Source organism: Myxocyprinus asiaticus, chromosome 1 (genome assembly GCF_019703515.2).
Source record: "Myxocyprinus asiaticus isolate MX2 ecotype Aquarium Trade chromosome 1, UBuf_Myxa_2, whole genome shotgun sequence".
NCBI lineage: Eukaryota > Metazoa > Chordata > Actinopteri > Cypriniformes > Catostomidae > Myxocyprinus > Myxocyprinus asiaticus.
The window spans coordinates 7,270,333-7,289,144 of record NC_059344.1 but is presented as its reverse complement, the minus strand read 5'-3'; the positions used below and the strand labels follow the sequence as shown (position 1 = coordinate 7,289,144).

At 38.8% G+C, this 18,812-nt stretch overlaps 1 protein-coding gene across 5 annotated transcripts in view; it reads left to right on the top strand.

Moving 5' to 3' along the window:
• LOC127448734 (rho guanine nucleotide exchange factor 11-like) overlaps positions 1 to 18,812 on the top strand; it is a 137,411-nt gene that overhangs the window by 94,715 nt on the left and 23,884 nt on the right. For all 5 annotated transcript variants that reach the window (XR_007898581.1, XM_051711528.1, XM_051711520.1 and 2 more), the window contains 7 exons: positions 406 to 546; positions 631 to 707; positions 1,591 to 1,716; positions 3,581 to 3,698; positions 10,030 to 10,208; positions 10,334 to 10,409; positions 11,204 to 11,380. Coding sequence is in view for 4 of the 5 variants with exons in the window: in XM_051711528.1 (XP_051567488.1) it covers positions 406 to 546; positions 631 to 707; positions 1,591 to 1,716; positions 3,581 to 3,698; positions 10,030 to 10,208; positions 10,334 to 10,409; positions 11,204 to 11,380 (894 nt within the window). In the remaining variant the exon portion in view is untranslated. The remainder of the gene's footprint in view (positions 1 to 405; positions 547 to 630; positions 708 to 1,590; positions 1,717 to 3,580; positions 3,699 to 10,029; positions 10,209 to 10,333; positions 10,410 to 11,203; positions 11,381 to 18,812) is intronic.

Sequence of the window (18,812 nt, the reverse complement as noted above, 5' to 3'; positions counted from 1 at the left end):
TATATAGTTGTTTGAGTAATACAAAATGAACAGACAGACCTATTTACACAGGCTGCATTTAAATTCCAACACCTAATGTACAAATAATATATTAAGATTCATCCCATTTTCCCCCCAATGTTGTTTACATTGACTGAACCAATATAAGGCATAACTAACTGTGTTTGTTAATTCCTCGCCAAAATGAATTTTGTTTGATGAATTTGGAAGTGTGTTTGACCATTCAGGCACATATCTGTTTTATTGTGAAGCTGTCAGTCAGCGTGTTTAACAAAATTGAGTCTGCACCCAGAACTCAAAAGATTTGTATTGTTAAAAAAAATTTATTTTAATATCGACTTGGTACTGACATACCAAGACTGTTGGCATCCCTAATTTCTTGTCTCTTGTCTTTTTTTATTCTAGAGCTGTTCACCACGGAGGTGTCGCACTTACGGACTCTTAGGGTCCTGGATCAGGTGTTCTTCCAGAAAATGCAGGATGTTCTCAGCCCAGAGGAGCTGTCTTGCATCTTCCTGAACCTGCGTCAGGTCTACGAACTTCACGGTCAGTGCAAGACACAATTTGGACTTTGGTCATGATTCTTGTTGATGGAAATGCTAATGAAGTGATGTTGTCTTTGTATCTCAGCAAGCTTATCTGAGTCCATGAGGAAGCGCAGGGAATCAGCGATCGTTCATGGCATCGGTGACATCATGCTGGCCAGAGTGAGTTTTTTCATGTTTGTCCCTCCATTAGTTTCACTAGCTGCTGCTCAGAGGAAGTTAAATCAAGAGCCAACGCCTGCCTGTAATTCTGAGTTAAATGTAAAACATTTCAAAGTTAGATTGTTTTGTTCAGGGTTCCCATGGTAATGACAACCCTAGAAATATCAGGGAATTTTAAATTTGTATTGTCCTGGCACAGAAAAAGTCGGCTTAATTCATAAAATCATTGCAGATAGGAGTTTTCTAGTTAAACTCTACTCAGAAATGCTTAATCGGCTAGATATTGAATTGGCTGAACCAGACACTTTTATCCAGAGCGACTTACAGTGCATTCAAATTAAACATTTTATCATTGTGCGTTCCCTGGGAATCGAACCCATGACAAGGGCTGAACGATTGATCAAAATAATTGCCTGTGACCTTGTGCCATAATCAAACTGCAAACTGCTGCGATTTATTTAGATAAATTAATAGTCTGCATGCGCTGCTTCTTGCGCTAACTGAATGTGTGCAGCTCTGTTCTGTCTGTAGTGTGTTACACATAATCCAAGCACACATGAAGCTCATGAAACAGTGTTTTCAGAGGTTTCAGAGCAGTTCTGTGCTTGATATAAGAGTTCCGTATTGTGCTCTAAGTTAGTTCTGTCAAATTAACGTGCTGAGCATGTTTGACGTAAAGCGCTCTAGATTTACTTTAATTTCACATTTATATAATTCCAAATATGTTTGACTGCTTTAAGTTACTACTGTATACATATCTAAAGTAACAAGAGAAGATGTGAGCATTTCACCATTTTTGGAATGAGGAGCACAATAAAAGGCTGTTAATATATAACTCAACTCAATATCTCAATGTATGTGTGTCTGTCTGTGTTTGTGATAGTTTGAGGGTGAGGCTGGTGAGCAGTTTCAGGAGCAGGTGTCTCATCTGTGCAGTCAGCAGAGTCAAGCGCTGGAGCTCATCAAAAACAAACAACGCAAAGACCCCCGATTCGCCAACCTTATTCAGGTAAAACATATGAATACACACGCAAAGCACAGAAAGTATTTGCCCCCATCCTGATTTCTTCTGTGTGAATATCTCGTACTAAATTTTTTCAAAAATTCAAACAAAATCGAACATAAAAAAAGGCTATCTGAGTAAACACAAAATACAGTTTTTAAATGAATGGTATTTATTGAAGCAAAAACGTTATCCAATACCAACTGGGCCAGAATGAAAAAGTATTTGCCCCTTAGTTTCTAAATACCCAAATCTATGAAACTGCATTCATAATGGCGTTCAGCTGGACTAGACACACCCAGGCCTGATTACTGCATGCCCTGTTCAATCAAATCAACACCCAAATATAACTTTTTCAACAGCATGAAGTTGGCTAAAAGGTCTCACCCAGTAGCACACTATGCCAAGGTGGAAAGAAATTCCAGAAATTAGGAGGAAAAAGGTGATTGAAATAAATCAGTCTGGGAAGGGTTACAAAGATATTTCAAAGGCTCTGGGACTCCAAAGAACCACAGTGTGAGCCATTATCTCCAAATGGAGAAAACATGGCACAGTAGTGAACCTTCCCGGAAGTGGCCAAAATTCCTCCAAGAGCACAGCGACGACTCACCCAGGAAGTCACAAAAAAGCCAAGGACAACATTGAAGGAACTGCAGGCATCTTTCGCATCAATAAAGTTCACTGTTCATGACTCCACTATCAGAAAGACACTGGCCAAAAATGCCATCCATGGAAGAGTGGCGAGGCGAAAGCCACTGCTAACACAGAAGAACATTAAGGCTTGTCTAAATCTTTCCAAAACACACCTTGATGATCCTCAAACCTTTTGGGAGAATGTTCTGTGGACTGATGAGTTGAAAGTGGAACTGTTTGGAAGACAGGGGTCCCGTTACATCTGGGGTAAATCAAACACAGAATTCCACAAAAGGAACATGAATTCTGCTCTCTACCAGAAAATCCTAAAGGAGAAAGTCCGGTCATCAGTCCATGAGTTGAAGCTCAAGCGCAACTGGATTATGCAGCAATGATCCAAAGCATAGGAGTGAGTCCACCTCTGAATGGCTCAAAAGAAGCTAAATTAAAAGTTTTGGAGTGGCCTAGTCAAAGTTCTGACTTGAATGATCCCGATTGAGATGCTGGGGCAGGACCTTAAACGGGCAGTTTATGCTCAAAAACCCTCCAGTGTGGCTGAACTCGAGCAGTTCTGTAAAGAAGAGTAGGCCAAAATTTCACCACAGTGTTGTGAAAGACTGATCTCCAGTTATCAGAAGCGTTTGGTTGCAGTAGTTGCTGCTAAAGGTGGCACAACCAGCTATTAAGTTTAAGGGGGCAGTCAGTTTTTCACATGGGTGATATAAATATTGGTTAGCTACTTTGCTTCAATAAAACAAAACATATATTTAAAAACTGTATTTTGCGTTTACCCAGGTTGCCTTTGTTTTATGTTAAATATCGTTTGAAGATCTAAAACAATTTAGTATGAAAAATACACAAAATTAAAGAAATCAGGAAGGGGGCAAATACTTTTACACAGCACTGTATTTGGACACCTGTATGAATGTCTTTCATACATAATATAACAAAATATAGAAACGAGTGTCATTTATTTTAAAGAAAGATAGCACAAGCACACTTGTCTAACAAAACATTTCATAATGGAAGTTGCAAATGTTAAAGGGATAGTTCACCCAAAAAATGAAAATTCTCTTACCATTTACTCACCCCCACATATTAAGTGTTCAAATTCTGTTTGGTGCCACTGTACATATCCTTTAAAACATTGGACTTGTAATGAGGTTCTATTGGAATGCCCCTTTATTTACTCTTAGTAAATGTATTTTCATGTATGTTGGTTTTGTGATCTTCAAAGGAGTGTGAGGCCAGTCCACACTGTCGCAGACTACAGCTGAAGGATCTTTTGGTGTCTGAGATGCAGAGATTGACTAAATATCCACTGCTGCTGGACAACATCATCAAACACACAAAGGGTGAGTTAATAGCTGTGCTATCATTAACAGTTTAACGACGGGTCGGACTGAAGATGGGTTTTGTTGGTTGGTATTTGTGTTTTATTGTGTGGGTTATATACAGTGGTGGCCAAAAATATTGGCACCATTGGTAAATATGAGCAAGAAGGCTGTGGAAAAAAAACCTGCATTGTTTATCCTTTTGATCTTTCATTAAAAAAATTCACAAAAATCTAACCTTTAACTGAAGTAAAACAATTGAAAGTGGGGAAATATCTCATTATTAAATAAATATTTATCTCCAGAACATGTTGGCCACAATTATTGGCACCCCTAAAAATTATTATGAGTAAAATATATCTGAAGTATATTCCCATTCATATTTTAAATTTTTTTAGTGCACCTGGGTGACTAAGAACGTGAAATTGTTCAGCCATGACTTCCTGTTTCACAGGGGTATAAATATGTGGTAACACAAAGGCCAAATTCCCTTAATCATCAGTCACAGTGGGTTAGACTAAACAATATAGTTCTGATGTGTGGCAAAAGGTTGTTGAGCTTCACAACATGGGAATTGGCTATTAGAAAATAGCCAAAGCTTTGAGAATGTCCATTTCCACCATCAGGGCAAAATGTACAAGTTCCAATCAACTGGAGGTCTTAAGAATCGGCCTGGAAAAGGACATGTGTCTATATTGACTCCACGCACAGTGAGGAGGATGGTTCAAGTGGCCAAAGAATCTCCAAGGATCACAGCTGGAAAATTGCAAAAATTAATTGGGTCTTTGGGTCAGAAAGTCTAAAAAAATATATATATATCAGACATCACCTACATCACTACAAGTTGTTTGGGAGGGTTTCAAGAAAAAAGCCTCTGCTCTCATCCAACAACAAACTCAAACGTCTTCAGTTTGCCAGACATTACTGGAAGTTCAAATGCGACCAGGTTCTATTGTCAGATGAAACTTTTTGGCAGCAAACACCAGAGATGGGTTTGGTGCACACAGAGATGAAGTAGTACCCAATGCCCACGGTTAAATGTGGTGCTGGATCTTTAATGTTGTGGGGCTGTTTTTCTGCCAGAGGTCCTGGACATCTTGTTCAGATGCATGGCATAACGGACTCCATCAAATACCAACAGATAAAAAATAAAAACCTGGCTGCCTCTGCCAGAAAGTTTAAAATGGGCCCTGGTTGGATCTTCTAGCAGGACAATGATCCAAAACAAACATCAAAATCAACACAAAAATGGTTCACTGACCACAAAATCAAGGTTCTGCCATGGCCAGTTCTGCCAGTTCCCTGACCTGAAACCCATTGAAAATTTGAGAGGTGAACTGAAGAGGAGAGTCCACCAACATGGACCTCTGAATTTGAAGGATCTGAAGAGATTTTGTATGGAGGAATACAATTCAAACTCATTAAGCATTATAAGAGAAGACTCAGAACTGTTATCTTGGCAAAGGGATGTTGCAAAAAATATTGAATAAAAGGGTGCCAATAATTATGGCCAATGCATTTTGGAGAAAAATATTTATTTAATAATGAGATATGTTCCCTGTTTCAATTGTTTTACTTCAATTAAAGGTTAGATTTTTGTGGGTTTTTTTTTTTTTAAATGAAAGATCAAAAGGATAAACAATGCAGATTTTTTTCACAGCCACCTTTGCTCATATTTATCAAGAGTGCCAATATTTTTGGCCACCACTGTAGACTCTTGAAATGTTAGATGTTGTCACATTAAAGGGATAGTTCACCCAAAAATGAAAATTCTCTCATTTACTCACTCTCATGCCATCCCAGATGTGTTTGACTTACTTTCTTCAGGAGAACACAAATGAAGATTTTTTTTGAAGAATATCTCGGCTCTGTTGGTCCATACAATGCAAGTGAATTGTGACCAAAACTCAAAATCCAAAAAGCACAAAGGCAGCATAAAAGTAATCCATACAACTCCAGTGGTTAAATCTATGTCTTCTGAAGATATAGATGATAGGTGTGGGTGAGAAACAGATCAATATTTATGTCCTTTTTTACTATAAATCTACACTTTCACTTTCAGCCACCTACTGGTTGGGGCTGGTCATAGGTGGAGATATATAGTAAAAAAGGACTTAAATATTGATCTGTTTCTCACACACACCTATCATATTGCTTCTGAAGATATGGATTTAACCACTGGAGTCATATGGATTACTTTTATGCTGCCTTTATGTCCTTTCTGTACCTTCTGAGTTCTGGTCACCATTCACTTGCATTGTGAGGACCTACAGAGCTGAAATATTCTTCTAAAAATTGTAATTTGTGTTTTACAGAAGAAAGAAAGTCATACACATCTGGGATGGCATGAGGGTGAGTAAATGATAAGAGAATTTTCATTTTTGGGTGAACTATCCCTTTAAATTCATAACATGCAGGTTTTAACAGATATATAATTCAGGCTGACAGAGATTGGCTTCTCCAGGTGTGCCCAACTTTTTTTTTTTTAAATGCAAGATCTACTTTTTTCTTTAACTAGTTCAACATGATCTACCCATTTTAGTTTAGAACTCAAATATGGGAAAACAGGCCATGGAAGTAAAATATTTTATATTTTCAGAAACAATGTCTGCCCACCAATCTTGTTTATTGAGGATGATTTGTATACATGGTTAAACTATTTATAGAGTTATATGTTTGTTGTTTTTTAACTATCATTTGCATTCAGAACGGAATAAAATATTCACAGTATTCTCGTGAGATACATTTTCACTCTTGCGTTGCAGCAGTTAAGGGCATTGTTGCGCTTGTGCTACATAGTACTGCAGATCGCAAAATCTTGTCGCTTGCCACGTACCATGTAAAATAACATTAAGCATCTGGACATTCAGTTCCTTATGGAGTAAACACTGTTAATAATTTCACATGTGGACTAACCGTTACTCCCTCAGGTAAGCCAACGTTTTATATTGCGTCTGTGGGGCTCGAGGCTCGCAGCTGTGGCTTTAACAGCAGACTCACGTTGAGCTTTGACTGACAGCATACAGACCTGTGGTTTTATTCAGTATATAAAGTTCTCTGGATTCCCACATCGTTTTACCTGTAATAATGGCCATAAACTATCAAATATATATCGGAAGTGTAGCATTACGGTCTATTTTTACAAGAGGAGAAAGATGCATTTACATTCAAGTGGTAATTAATTTAAACAGAACAGAACTCAAATGATAATTTGACGAAAATAACCTTCTTAGTCTGGACTCGGTCAGATTTTTTTAACAGAATGTGTTTGTGCATCTGTAACTGCAGTTGTGTCTCGTTTCGGAGGCTGCGTGCTAGGTATGACGCATCCTTTTAAGTCTGCAGTATACTGAGCGTCCTCGTTTAAACGAGACGGCCTTCGTAGGACAAACGGAACGTAACATGGTTGCTATGACAGCAGGCCACTCTTTAACAAGCGCCAGCACTTTGAGTAAGAAGGGAACAAAGTCCCTTTAGAAGGGAATGTATGAGGTAAATTTTAGGATAGTTATAATGATGTTAAGAGAAAAGAAAATAGATTTTACAGGTGTACTTTTACTCAATAATCCTTTATTTTAATTATATATTAATATAATTATACATATTATATACTCTGCACCCATCTACTGAGGTACTTCAACTTGGGAATTAACATTACTTGCGTTTGAACACTATATTTACGGGCAAACTGGTGTCTTTTTTGTAGACATTTCCGTTGAAGTAAAGAATTGTGGGTTGTGAGTGACCATGAAGGATACACCTCATGCATCCTCTGAATTCCAGTGAAAGAAGGTCGCATTCGGAGTGTCCTACTCGCTTTTCTGAAACGAGACAGCCTCGATGACCTATGCGACCGACAAATGCGACCTCCGGAGGACACAGCCTTCCAAACAAGACACAGCCTGCTTTTGTAACAGCACCGCAAATAGCAAGCAGTCTGAACATACTGTGCTATTTTCAGTGGATGTGTGAAAACTGGATATCATCTTTTCAAGTGCTGTTGCATTGCTGAAGTGATGTTATGGTTTTTAGGTCCTGCATTTTTTTTTTTTTTTTTTCTAAAATGAAGCGCTCTCACAAAGCTGATTCCTCTTGTCATTATGTGTTCGGACCTTCATCCGTGGACTGCGTCACTTCCGCCTTATTTTCGATTTGTCTATTCAGCAATTTTGTAACGGTGAAATGTTTTGCATTGATTAATCAAATTAAATCGAGTAATGTTGACAGCCCTACTTTTTTCGATCTGCTCGCGAACTTGTTTGTCATTTGTGTTGTGATTCCATTGTTGTTTTGCAAACTTGTCAAGTGGTAGTTCTTCTCAAGCTTGATAGGTTGAGTGTGGATCGGCTGAAAGGTGCGTCGCACACTGTACAGAAGTAAAATTTACTGTCATTTAACGGCACACATTGAATGTGTTAATGGCGCTTTTAATATAATGGACCATTCTTCAGTGATCTCTTATTAACGCGTCGCCTCTGGTATGAAAAGGCCTTTACTTATGATTTCTTATTAACACTGAGCCTGTTTACGGGCACACCAATACGCTCTTACCTCCCAAAAATCAGTTTATTTAAAAAATACGACAAAACAAGAAGTTTACATGATGTAAGAGTTTACATGAGATTTGAAATAATTGAGTTATTCACTGCTTTTGACATGAAACTGTGAAGAGGCATGCGCACAACACTTGCAAACATTGGATGAGCTGATAAGAATGCTGGTAAAGGTGTTCACATGCAACGCAAAAACGGGGTAATGGGCAAAAATCTACCCATGTTGATAGGGCTGCATGATTATGACAAAAGTCATAATTGATGATTATTTCGCTTGGTATTTGCGATTATTTATTTCGATTAAAATACTTTCTGTGGGGCAAATGCATGCCATATATATAGGCTACACATCCAAATCAAGCTGAGAATTGTTCCTGAATTTATTTATTGTATAAAAAACAAGTGTTTTCAAATTTTGTTTACATTTTTAAGAAACTATACACAAAGTGTGCAACACAACAATACTAGAATAATAGGTTGTAGTTTCTGATATGCAAATAGACTAATTTAAAAAGATTTTCTGATTGTCTATTGCATTCATGCACACAATGGACCAATAGATTTTTTAAATAAAAAATCTTGACACTAGGGGAATAGATATCAGTTGAATAATGTAATTGACACTTTTCACGATTAGTTACTTGCAGTAGCTGTAATTGTAATCTTGAAACATTCTTACATAACAGCTAAATGTAGCGCTACATAATAGAATAGAACAGAATGCATGTGTTTATAAAAACTCTGTTAATGATCACTTCTGTGTGCCATGCAATCAGTGCTCCTTACATGTAGCTCACAACAGTCTGGTTTTTCAAAAATAGTGACATTAGCATTTTGCTAAGCTAATAGGTAATATTATTATTTTTTTTAATATTTATATATTTTGTACTAAAATATGTATATAAAAACAACATGAAATTAAAATTTTTCCTGACTACTTCCACCATCTTAAAAATTAACATTTGAAAATGTACTTTGCAATGCATGAGGGAAAGTTGCCAAAATTGATGCTACAAAAAGCACATAAAGGCATCATAAAAGTAATTCATACGACTCCAGTGTTTTAATCCATAACTTCAGAAGTGAAATGATAGGTGTGTGTGAGAAACAGATCAATATTTAGGTCCTTTTTTTGCTTGATATTCTTCTCCCTGCCCATTAGGGGGTGATATGCATGAAGAATCTGAATCGCCAAAAACACAAGAAGAATGTTAAAGTGATCTATTTCTCACCCACACCTATCAGATCGCTTCTGAAGATATTGATTTAACCACTGGAGTCTTATGGATTACTTTTATGCTGATTTATGTGATTTTTGGAGCTTAAATTTTTGCCACCCATTCACTTGCATCGTATGGATCTATAGAACTGAAATATTCTTCAAAAAATGTTCATTTGAGTTCAGCAGATTAAAGAAAGTCATAGATATTCGAGATAAATTATGAAAGAATTTACATTTTTGGGTGAACTATCCCTTTAACGAGCTAAAAAAGCTTCTCATCTGAAATATGTATCTGTGCAACGCGATTGAAGCCTACTGTCGCACAGACCAGTGCAGAATCGCACAAGTGGTCTGCTCTGCATTATTTGGAACAAACGCAGGTGCGCATAACCACACACTTTGTCAGCTTCAGTATAATTTATGTAAGATTGTGCATGTAAACGCGCTCAGTGTGTCTTAGTAGCATAATTTTGCTGCCTATTGTTTGTAACAACCTTTGCATTGGGAGCATGCCAGTGATGCCTTAAAATGCTGCCTAGGTAGGCAGCTCACTAGGTTTCTGTGACTGTATTTGCAGTGGGTTCTGCGGACCTGCAGCTGCTGCAGAGAGCTCAGGTCTGCTGCCGTGCGATATTGCAAGCCGTCAACGAGGTCGTCAGGGAGACAGAGCACCGGCATTGCCTCAGCCAATACCAGCGCAGGCTGGACATGACGCCCCTGGAGAGACAGACTAATCCCATTGCAGCACAGTTTAAGGTGAAAGTCTAGTCTGCATCCTCTTTGTGTCCTTTATGTTCTCCACTAATGACAGCATCATCATTTGTCATTCTGTCTTTCTCTTTCTCCTTGCTTTTCTGATCATTCCCTCTCAACCGCCACAGAATCTGGATCTGACGAGTAAGAGAATGATCCATGAAGGACCGCTCACATGGAAAGTCAGCAAAGACAAAGCGATTGGTAACAAATTACATTAAAAAATTTAAAGAAATGTTTAAAGCAGATGGAAATGTCTGAGCAAAACCATACTTGATACAGACAGGACTGCCTTTGACCCCAATTAAACACCTGGTATTAACTCGGGTGGTCCGATCACATGTGGTCAGGCAAGACACATGGCTGTTTACACCTGGTCGCTCAAATGCGTCTCCTGTGACCACTTATGTGAAATTTTAAAGTTCTGTTTATATAAACAGAAGTACATTTAAAAAAAAATGCTCACAGTTGAATAAACTGACAGAATGCCAATTAAAGACTTTAACCTGCAAAGTGAAATTCAGGTAACAGGCAAAAATCCATGTGTTCATCAAGTTTTGCTTAAACCAATTATGACCTTTTCCCAATAAAAGAGCACAGAGGTTTATACACTCACTAAACACTTTATTAGGAACACTTATACACCTGCCTTTTCATATGATTATCTAATCAGCCAATCGTGTGGCAGCAGTGCAATGCATTAGGTTTTAGGCTTATTATTTCAACCCACTTATTGTTACCACAATAAAACTGTGATAACTTGGTATTCTAAAAAAAAGAAAAGAAATTAAAATGACTATGATTCTGAAAACTTTTTACACTAAGGATCCAACATTCATTAATTGTGATTTTACAGAAGTAGTAATATTTGTAGTAACTCTGGTATTTTGATGGAAACTATGTTTAAGGGCAGTGTGTGTGCTCTCATGTTCAGGCTACATGGTGTATCTCTTAATTTGACTCTTGATTTGTTTATTTGTGTGATTTAAATATTTTAGAGATTCAGGCACTCTTGCTCTCAGATCTGTTAGTGCTGCTTCAGAGGGGTCCAGATGACCGGCTCATCTTGCGCTGTCCATCAAGATCATTGGGCGGGGGCGGGGCTACAGACCTCAAAGCTCCATTCTCTCCTGTCGTCTGCCTCGACTCGTTGCTCATCCGATCAGTTGCTACAGGTGAGACTTCAATGGTCAAGTGTTTATACCTACAGACAGAGACAACATCCAACGTCAATTGATGCATTGATAATCGTCAGGAACATTTTCTGACTATCAAACTATACCGGCATTTTTTCAGATATAAAAACTGTATAGGCTGTACTGCAGTTTAAAGTGTTTTTGGATCGTTCTGTGGACAAAACATTGAAAAAATATCTGTCTAGAAACATTCAGTATACAAAGAACTGCAGACAACATGAGTTTTGGAAAGTCAGATGTGATCTAGGAGCTTTATACAGCTTTATACCATTCGTGCCATTGAAGAGACTGTAAGTCTGTCCCTCACAGCCTCGTTGTCATTCCCATTAAAAAAAATAAATAAAAGATAGCACTAGTGTGAATAATGTGTATTGGCCAGCTCCATCAATCCACAATCCAAAATGACTCGGAACTTCGCTTCTTTTGCCCTTTCCCAAAAATTCTTCCATTTTTTTTATCCGCCATAACTTTACACACAGTGTAACAAAACAGAACACCAGCTGCACAAGTGTAGGGTTATGATTGTGATGATAACTTGGTATCCAGTACATCAAATGTTATATCACCCACTTGTGGTCTCCCAAAGCTATTATGGCAGACAAAAAAAATAATTTCAATTAACTTTTTTATTGATTCATAGACTTAACACTAATAAAAAACCACAACATATATATAATGAATCACATTTAACATCAAACCTCCACTATTACCCCTCCCCCTCCCAATCACCCACACTGACCCCCAACCAACACCCCTGTGGTCCCAATAGGAATACACACATACACACAAAAAAGAAAAGAAAAAACAAAAAAGAAAATATAATAATCATGTTTAATTAAAACTAAACTACTCTCTACCGCCCCTCCCCGAGAGTCTCCCAAAAACACAAAATAGTTGCCCCATTTCCTATCAAACAAATTCTTAACCCCCATCCTTCTGCTTGACCCCTCCTCGAAAGCAGCCACCCTCCCTATCTCCGCACACCACTCAGGGAATGAGGGCACTCTATCTGACTTCATCCCCTTAAAATAACCTGCCTACCAATCATAACACTGGTCAAACCCCAATTCTTTATGTATTTATCCCCCAAATTTATGACCGCCCCATCTCCCAAAATACAGAGTCTGGGGCAAAATGAAATTTGAGTGCCCAACACGTCACAAACTCTGTACCTTCAACCAAAATTCTTGGATCTTACCACACCCCCAAAAAACATGGGTTGTGTCTCCATCTTCTGATGGGCATCACCAGCAGGTGGGAGTGTCTTTAAGACCTAGCCTATACAATCTAGAGGGGGTCCAATAGAATCTATGTAAAATCTTAAATTGCATAAGGTGCACCCTTGCATCTCTAGATGCAGACTTGACGTTTTTTAGAATCCTAGCCCTCAATCCCTCCTCCAATACCAAGTTTAAATCTTTCTCCCATAATCTCTTGATAGAAGTTAAAGCTCTGTCCTCCAGACTCTGAATTAGCAGGGAGTAATATGCTGATGCCTCATGACCTTTTACAAAAGCAGTAATCACGTATCTGCCGCTTTAGGGGGGTGTGTGCTACTCCCAAAAACAATAAAGAGCAGGTGGCACAGCTTTAAATACCTATAGAACTGAGATCTGGGAATCCAAAAAGTTGAACCAAATTTTCAAAAGATCTCAACACTCCACTCTCATATAGGTCACCGAGTGTAGTAACCCCCTCACAATCCACTCTGACCAGCAGAAAGGGGACCTAATTTAGGGATACATAATTTAGGGTTCAGCCATATGCTTGAGGCAACGTTTAAATAAATGTCCAAATCAAACACTCTGGACACTTTTGTCCATACCGAGTGCAAATGCGTGATAACGGTGTAACTTCTCAGAATAGTTTGATAGAACTTCCTGTTCAATACTAAACCAGGGAGGGGCTCTCTCAGCTGGAAGCGACCAATGAGCCAAATGTCTGAGACTGAACGCATAATAATAATAATACAAAATCTTGCATAGGCCTAGTCCACCTTTGTCAGTCGGCCTATGCAGCTTACTGAAATGTAATCTGGGAAGTTTACCACTCCAAATGAAGGACTTCGCTATGCTATCAAATTGCTTGAGATAAGAGAGGGGGACATCTACAGGGAGAGATTGTATCAGGTAGTTACATTTTTGAATACAATTCATTTTAATAACATTAACCTTCCCAATAATAGATAAATGTAATGAAGCCCACCTGCCAACATCGTTCAACTTTTTATTAAGGAGTCAAAATTAAATAACTAAATCAGACGAATTTGCTGGGAATAACACCCAAACACTTAATGCCCTGTTTGGGCTACTGGAAGGCACCCAGCTGAAAAGCTGTTACTGGGCAGTATGCTGTCAGAGACAAAGGTTTGGATTTATAACAATTGACTCTTAGAAAAGGAATGAATAATTCTGTGGAGTTAAGGCATAGATCTAGTGGGGACGGAGACGAATAATAAAAATATCATATGCGTAAAGCAAAAGCTTATGCGCCACACCTCCCGCCACCACCCTTGGAAAATCATCTCTTGTTATCGCGACTGCTAATGGTTCCAGGGCAAGACAGAACAATAATGGGGAAAGAGGGCAACCCTGCCGGATGCCCCATCCAGAGTAAAATAATCTGAAATTAATCCATTTGTTTGTACTGCCGCTACCAGGTGTCTATAAAGTAACCTATTCCATCCAGTAAACGTATTCCCGAACCCATTAATTTCCAAAATCTTAAAAAGATAATCCCATTCTACCATATCAAATGCCTTTTCAGCGTCAAGTGAGATGGCCGTGACTGGCGTCTGATCATTTGCCACTGTCCACATAATATTGATGAGACGCCTAATGTTATCAGAAGAGCTGTGGCCCCGAATAAACCCCACCTGATCTATATGTATAAGAGATGTCATAACTTTTAATTTTTAACAATATTTTAATGTCTAGCTGGATCAGGGAAATTGGTCGATAACTCTTAACACTTGCTTGGATTTTTTAAGAATCGGACTGATCTGGGCTTGTGTCATGGTTAGCGGGAGCTTTCCATTCTTTAATGATTCAGTATACACATCTAACAAAAGTGGGGCCAATTCTGTAGCATAAGATCTAAAAAAAAACTCAGTGGCAAAGCCATCTGGCCCGGGAGCCTTACCTGTAGGCAAGGCCTTAATTACCTTGCCAAGCTCCTCCAAGATTATCTCAGAATCAAGAGAATTGTTTTGCTCATTCATCAGTTTAGGGAGTTCTAATGGTTCCACAAAATGTCTAATATCTTCATCAGTAGACAAAGACGTGGAACTATAGAGATCAAGATATAATTCTTTAAAAGCATTATTAATATCAATGGCCAAGGTAAGAATTTCACCTAGCCAAAAGCTTCCCTGCTTTGTCCCACGACTCAAAGTATGTCTGTCTTGCCCTGAATAGCCAAAACTCCACCTTCCACGACAAAATAGTATTATTGCTGTATTTCAATCGTGTCAATTCTCTGAGTCCATCAGATGATATTCGGCGCTTCAGCTCTGCCTCGGCACTTTTAATATTCCCTTCCAGCTCCACGAGTTCTTGTGCTTTGGATTTTTTGATGAATGAGGCATACTGTATGATCTGACCCCTAAGAACCGGCTTAAGTGCCTCCCAAGCCATGCCCGCAGAGGATACTGAGGACCAGTTGGTCTCCATATAAACATTGATTTCAGCCTTTAACATTTGTTGGAAATCAGGATTTTGCAAAAGGGATACATTAAAGCATCAACTATATGATTTATTTTTCTCCATATGTGGCAACACCTCTAAACACACCAGGGTGTGATCTGAGACTAAGATGTTTCCAATTGAGCAATCAACACCAGATAAAATGAGGGACTTGGATATAAAAAAAATAAAAAATTAGTGGTAGTGGTAGTCCCTACCAGAGGGGTTCAAAAGTCTCCAAATATCTGTAAGACCAAGATTTTTACACATCATGTGAAGCATCAGTGTTGCTCTATGGGGCTTACACACTTTTGCTTCACTATGATCAGGACTGAGTCCATCAATAGATCAAAGACTCCTCCCAATGTTATATCATGAGAGGTGCCAGTGGCTTGCAACATCCCTTCAAGATCTATAAAAAAAACCATGATCATCAGCGTTAGGTGTATAAATATTAGCCAAAATAAGACTTTGCCCCTGAATTTCTGCTAAACAATAATGACTCTTCCTAATTTATCTTTACTCTGTTTGAGACATTTGAATTGTAGATGTTTACTTAACAATGTAATGACTCCCCTGCTCTTACTTGAGCCAGCACTAAAGAAAAAATACCCACCCCATATCCTCCTGAATTTTTCAGCTTCCTGCGGGGAAAGATGTATTTCTTGAAGAAACATTATATTATATTTCTTTCGTTTAAGAAAATAAATAACCTTCCTTCTTTTCATGGGGTGCCCCAACCCATTCGCATTCCATGTGGTGAGAGACAATCCACTACGTTTGACATTTTGACATGAGAAAAAATAGATTGTGTGTCAAAAATAAAATTATAAAGACCACATTCCAACATTAGCGCAACAGTCAAACCCCGAACTTCCCCCCGAACCAAACAAACAGAAAAACGAAAAACGTGCACATTAACCCCTCGCACGACGGCGCCAACCGGCGTCCATCCCTCTAAGCTCAAATAGTCCATGTACGCCTACGAGAGCCCCTGCGACAACTTTGCCTTTGGATTGCTCAAGTCCGGTGATTCTGTAAAAATTTTGTGAGACAGAATTACATAACAGAAGAAAATCTATAAAACAAACTCCAGCCAATAGGCAGAATAAACACAAAGAACATGTAGATTCATCCACATAATTGTCCCGAAGGTGTGTTCCTCCCCAAAACAATCTCCAGCCTCTAGCGGAACCTGCACACACACACACACACACACACACACACACACACACAAAAACAAAAAACGTTCAGTTTCCTCAGACAGTCAAAAGAATGTTCAGTGAACCAGCTGATTCATGAGTGCAGCAGATGACCTAATCATTCCAATCTCCTGCAAAAAATATTCCACAAAACAAACCCCAGCCAAAAAGAGGCATGAGCACAAAGAATGTGAAGAACGTCATCCACAAACTCTCCCGAAGGAGTGTTATTCCACAAAACAAATTCCAGCCGCTAGGCGGAACCAGCACAAAAAGAAACAAAGGCGCCCAACTTCTTCGGACGGTCAAGTGAATGTTCAGTGAGTCAGTCTCACTTGGCTGCAAAGCGAGCGCCACACAATGACTTACTCATTCCATTGAATTTATGAAGGACAATGCTTGTTGGGGGCAAGTAAATACTTTGCGGCCATAGTTAGCATCTATTCTCAATCTGGCCAGGAACTTTAGTACAAAAGCGACCCTCCGTCGATGCAAAAGTTTCTTGAAGGAGTGATATTCCACAAAACAAACCCCAGCTGCTAGGCAGAACCAGCACAAAAAGAAACAAAAAAGGCACCCAGCTTCTTCGGACGGTCAAGTGAATGTTCAGCGAGTCAGGCATACTTGGCTGCAACATGAGTCACACCATGGCTTACTCATTCCATTGACTTTATGAAGGACATGGCTTGCTGTGGGCATGTAAATATTTTGCTGCCACCCTTTGTATCCATTCTCAATTTGGCTGGGAACATCAGTGCAGATGTGACCTTCCGTTGATGTAAGAGTTTCTTGCATTCCTTGAATCGATCACGTTTCTCTCTTGTCAAATTCGCAAAGTCTGGGAACAAGAAAATGTTGTGGTTCTTCCAAGAAAGCCTTCCTTTATTCCTTGCCTCGTGTAACATAAGATCTTTATCAGATGGTCTCAGAAATTTGGCAAGAATTGATGGGGCCTGTCTCCATCAGCGGATCTCCAAACCGGGACCATGTGAGCTCGTTCGATTTCCAGCTTATGGCCTGTTATGTCGAGCAGACTCGGGAAGAGCTCGTCTAGGAATTTCACCATATCTCGGCCTCCTTCGTTCTCAGGAATTCCAACAATTCGGACGTTGTTTCGCCGATTACGATTCTCAAGGTCTTCCGTCTTTTCCCAAACGTGTTCCAAGTCTGTCTTGGTCGCTAGCGGATTAGCAGCTAATTCCCTCACCTATGACTCCAGATAATCGATCTGTTTCTCGATGTCCCCCATTCTTTTAACCAACTCAGGGAACTTCGTCTCCATGGCAGTGATCGATCGACGTATTACAGCAGGATCTTCCAAGTCCACAACGACCTTCGCCTGCATTGCCGACATGCTCGACAGTTGATGCTGAATCTCTCCCACCACACCATCCAAACCAAGTCCCCGGTCTGCGGCCTTGTCAGGGGTTTAAGCTTCAGTACGTAAGTGTCTTTTAAAGTCTCCAGAGCCCGAGGATTTTGAATTGTTTGACATATTGACTTCATAGAACAGTTATGGAACAGGGTGTATCAAATCTCACCGGTTTATGACACAAAAAGTGTTAAAAAACTAGCAAAGTGCACAGAGCTCGCCGTTCACACATCCGACCCTTGCATGGCGCCACGTGACTTTATGCCAGACTACATTAAATGGAAGGCCAACTGACAATGAATTGGGAAACATGCAAATTCGTTTTCTAATTAAAATTTTGGTTAATGTTTATACATCGATGCTTCAAAAACGTATTAAGAAAATAATGTGACGATCAGTAATCAATGTATCAAATATTTTAAGACCATCCAAGTAAATAAATGAATGGATGCTGTCGAGTTTAGCTTTTTATGTCATTAATCATAACTGTTTGTGTCCATTTAAACAAAGTTAATTGTTGTTGTTTGCTTCTCTGATTACGATATTTTACATTTATAGTGTTTTTATCTCCATGAAATAGTTTGACCAAGAATAGAACACAGCCAACATAAATGTGATTGGTGGACAAACATTTGCATTCTCTGTATAGTAAATGCCACATAGGGAATAGTGAGCGATTCTTCTGTTTAAAAAAAAAAAAAAAAAGAAAAAAAAAAACACTTTATTCACCATTCACTTTCATTTCTGTGACTGAGGCCAACATCCTCTTTTTGTGTTCTACAGAAGAGAGAAATGTCATATGGGTTTGAAACAACACCAGAGTAAATTACAGATTTTTCATTTTTGGGTGCACTATTCCTTTAAGACCATTTCACAACAAAACCAACAAAGTGTACCGAATTGCTGCCGAAAATCTTACCAAATGTCCCACAATTATTTACAAAGAGTGATGCACATTTTCGTTGGGTTCTTCATAAAGTTTGCATAGCAGAAGGAAATCAAGTTGTGTTTCAGTCATTCACATGCGTTATTGTAATAAAATGAAAGCAAATGATGAGTGATAGCATTTTATTGGAAAAGTAGATATTCCTATTCTTTTATTTATTTATTTTATTATTTTTTTTTGGCTAGACATTTTTCCTCCTGTCTAGACA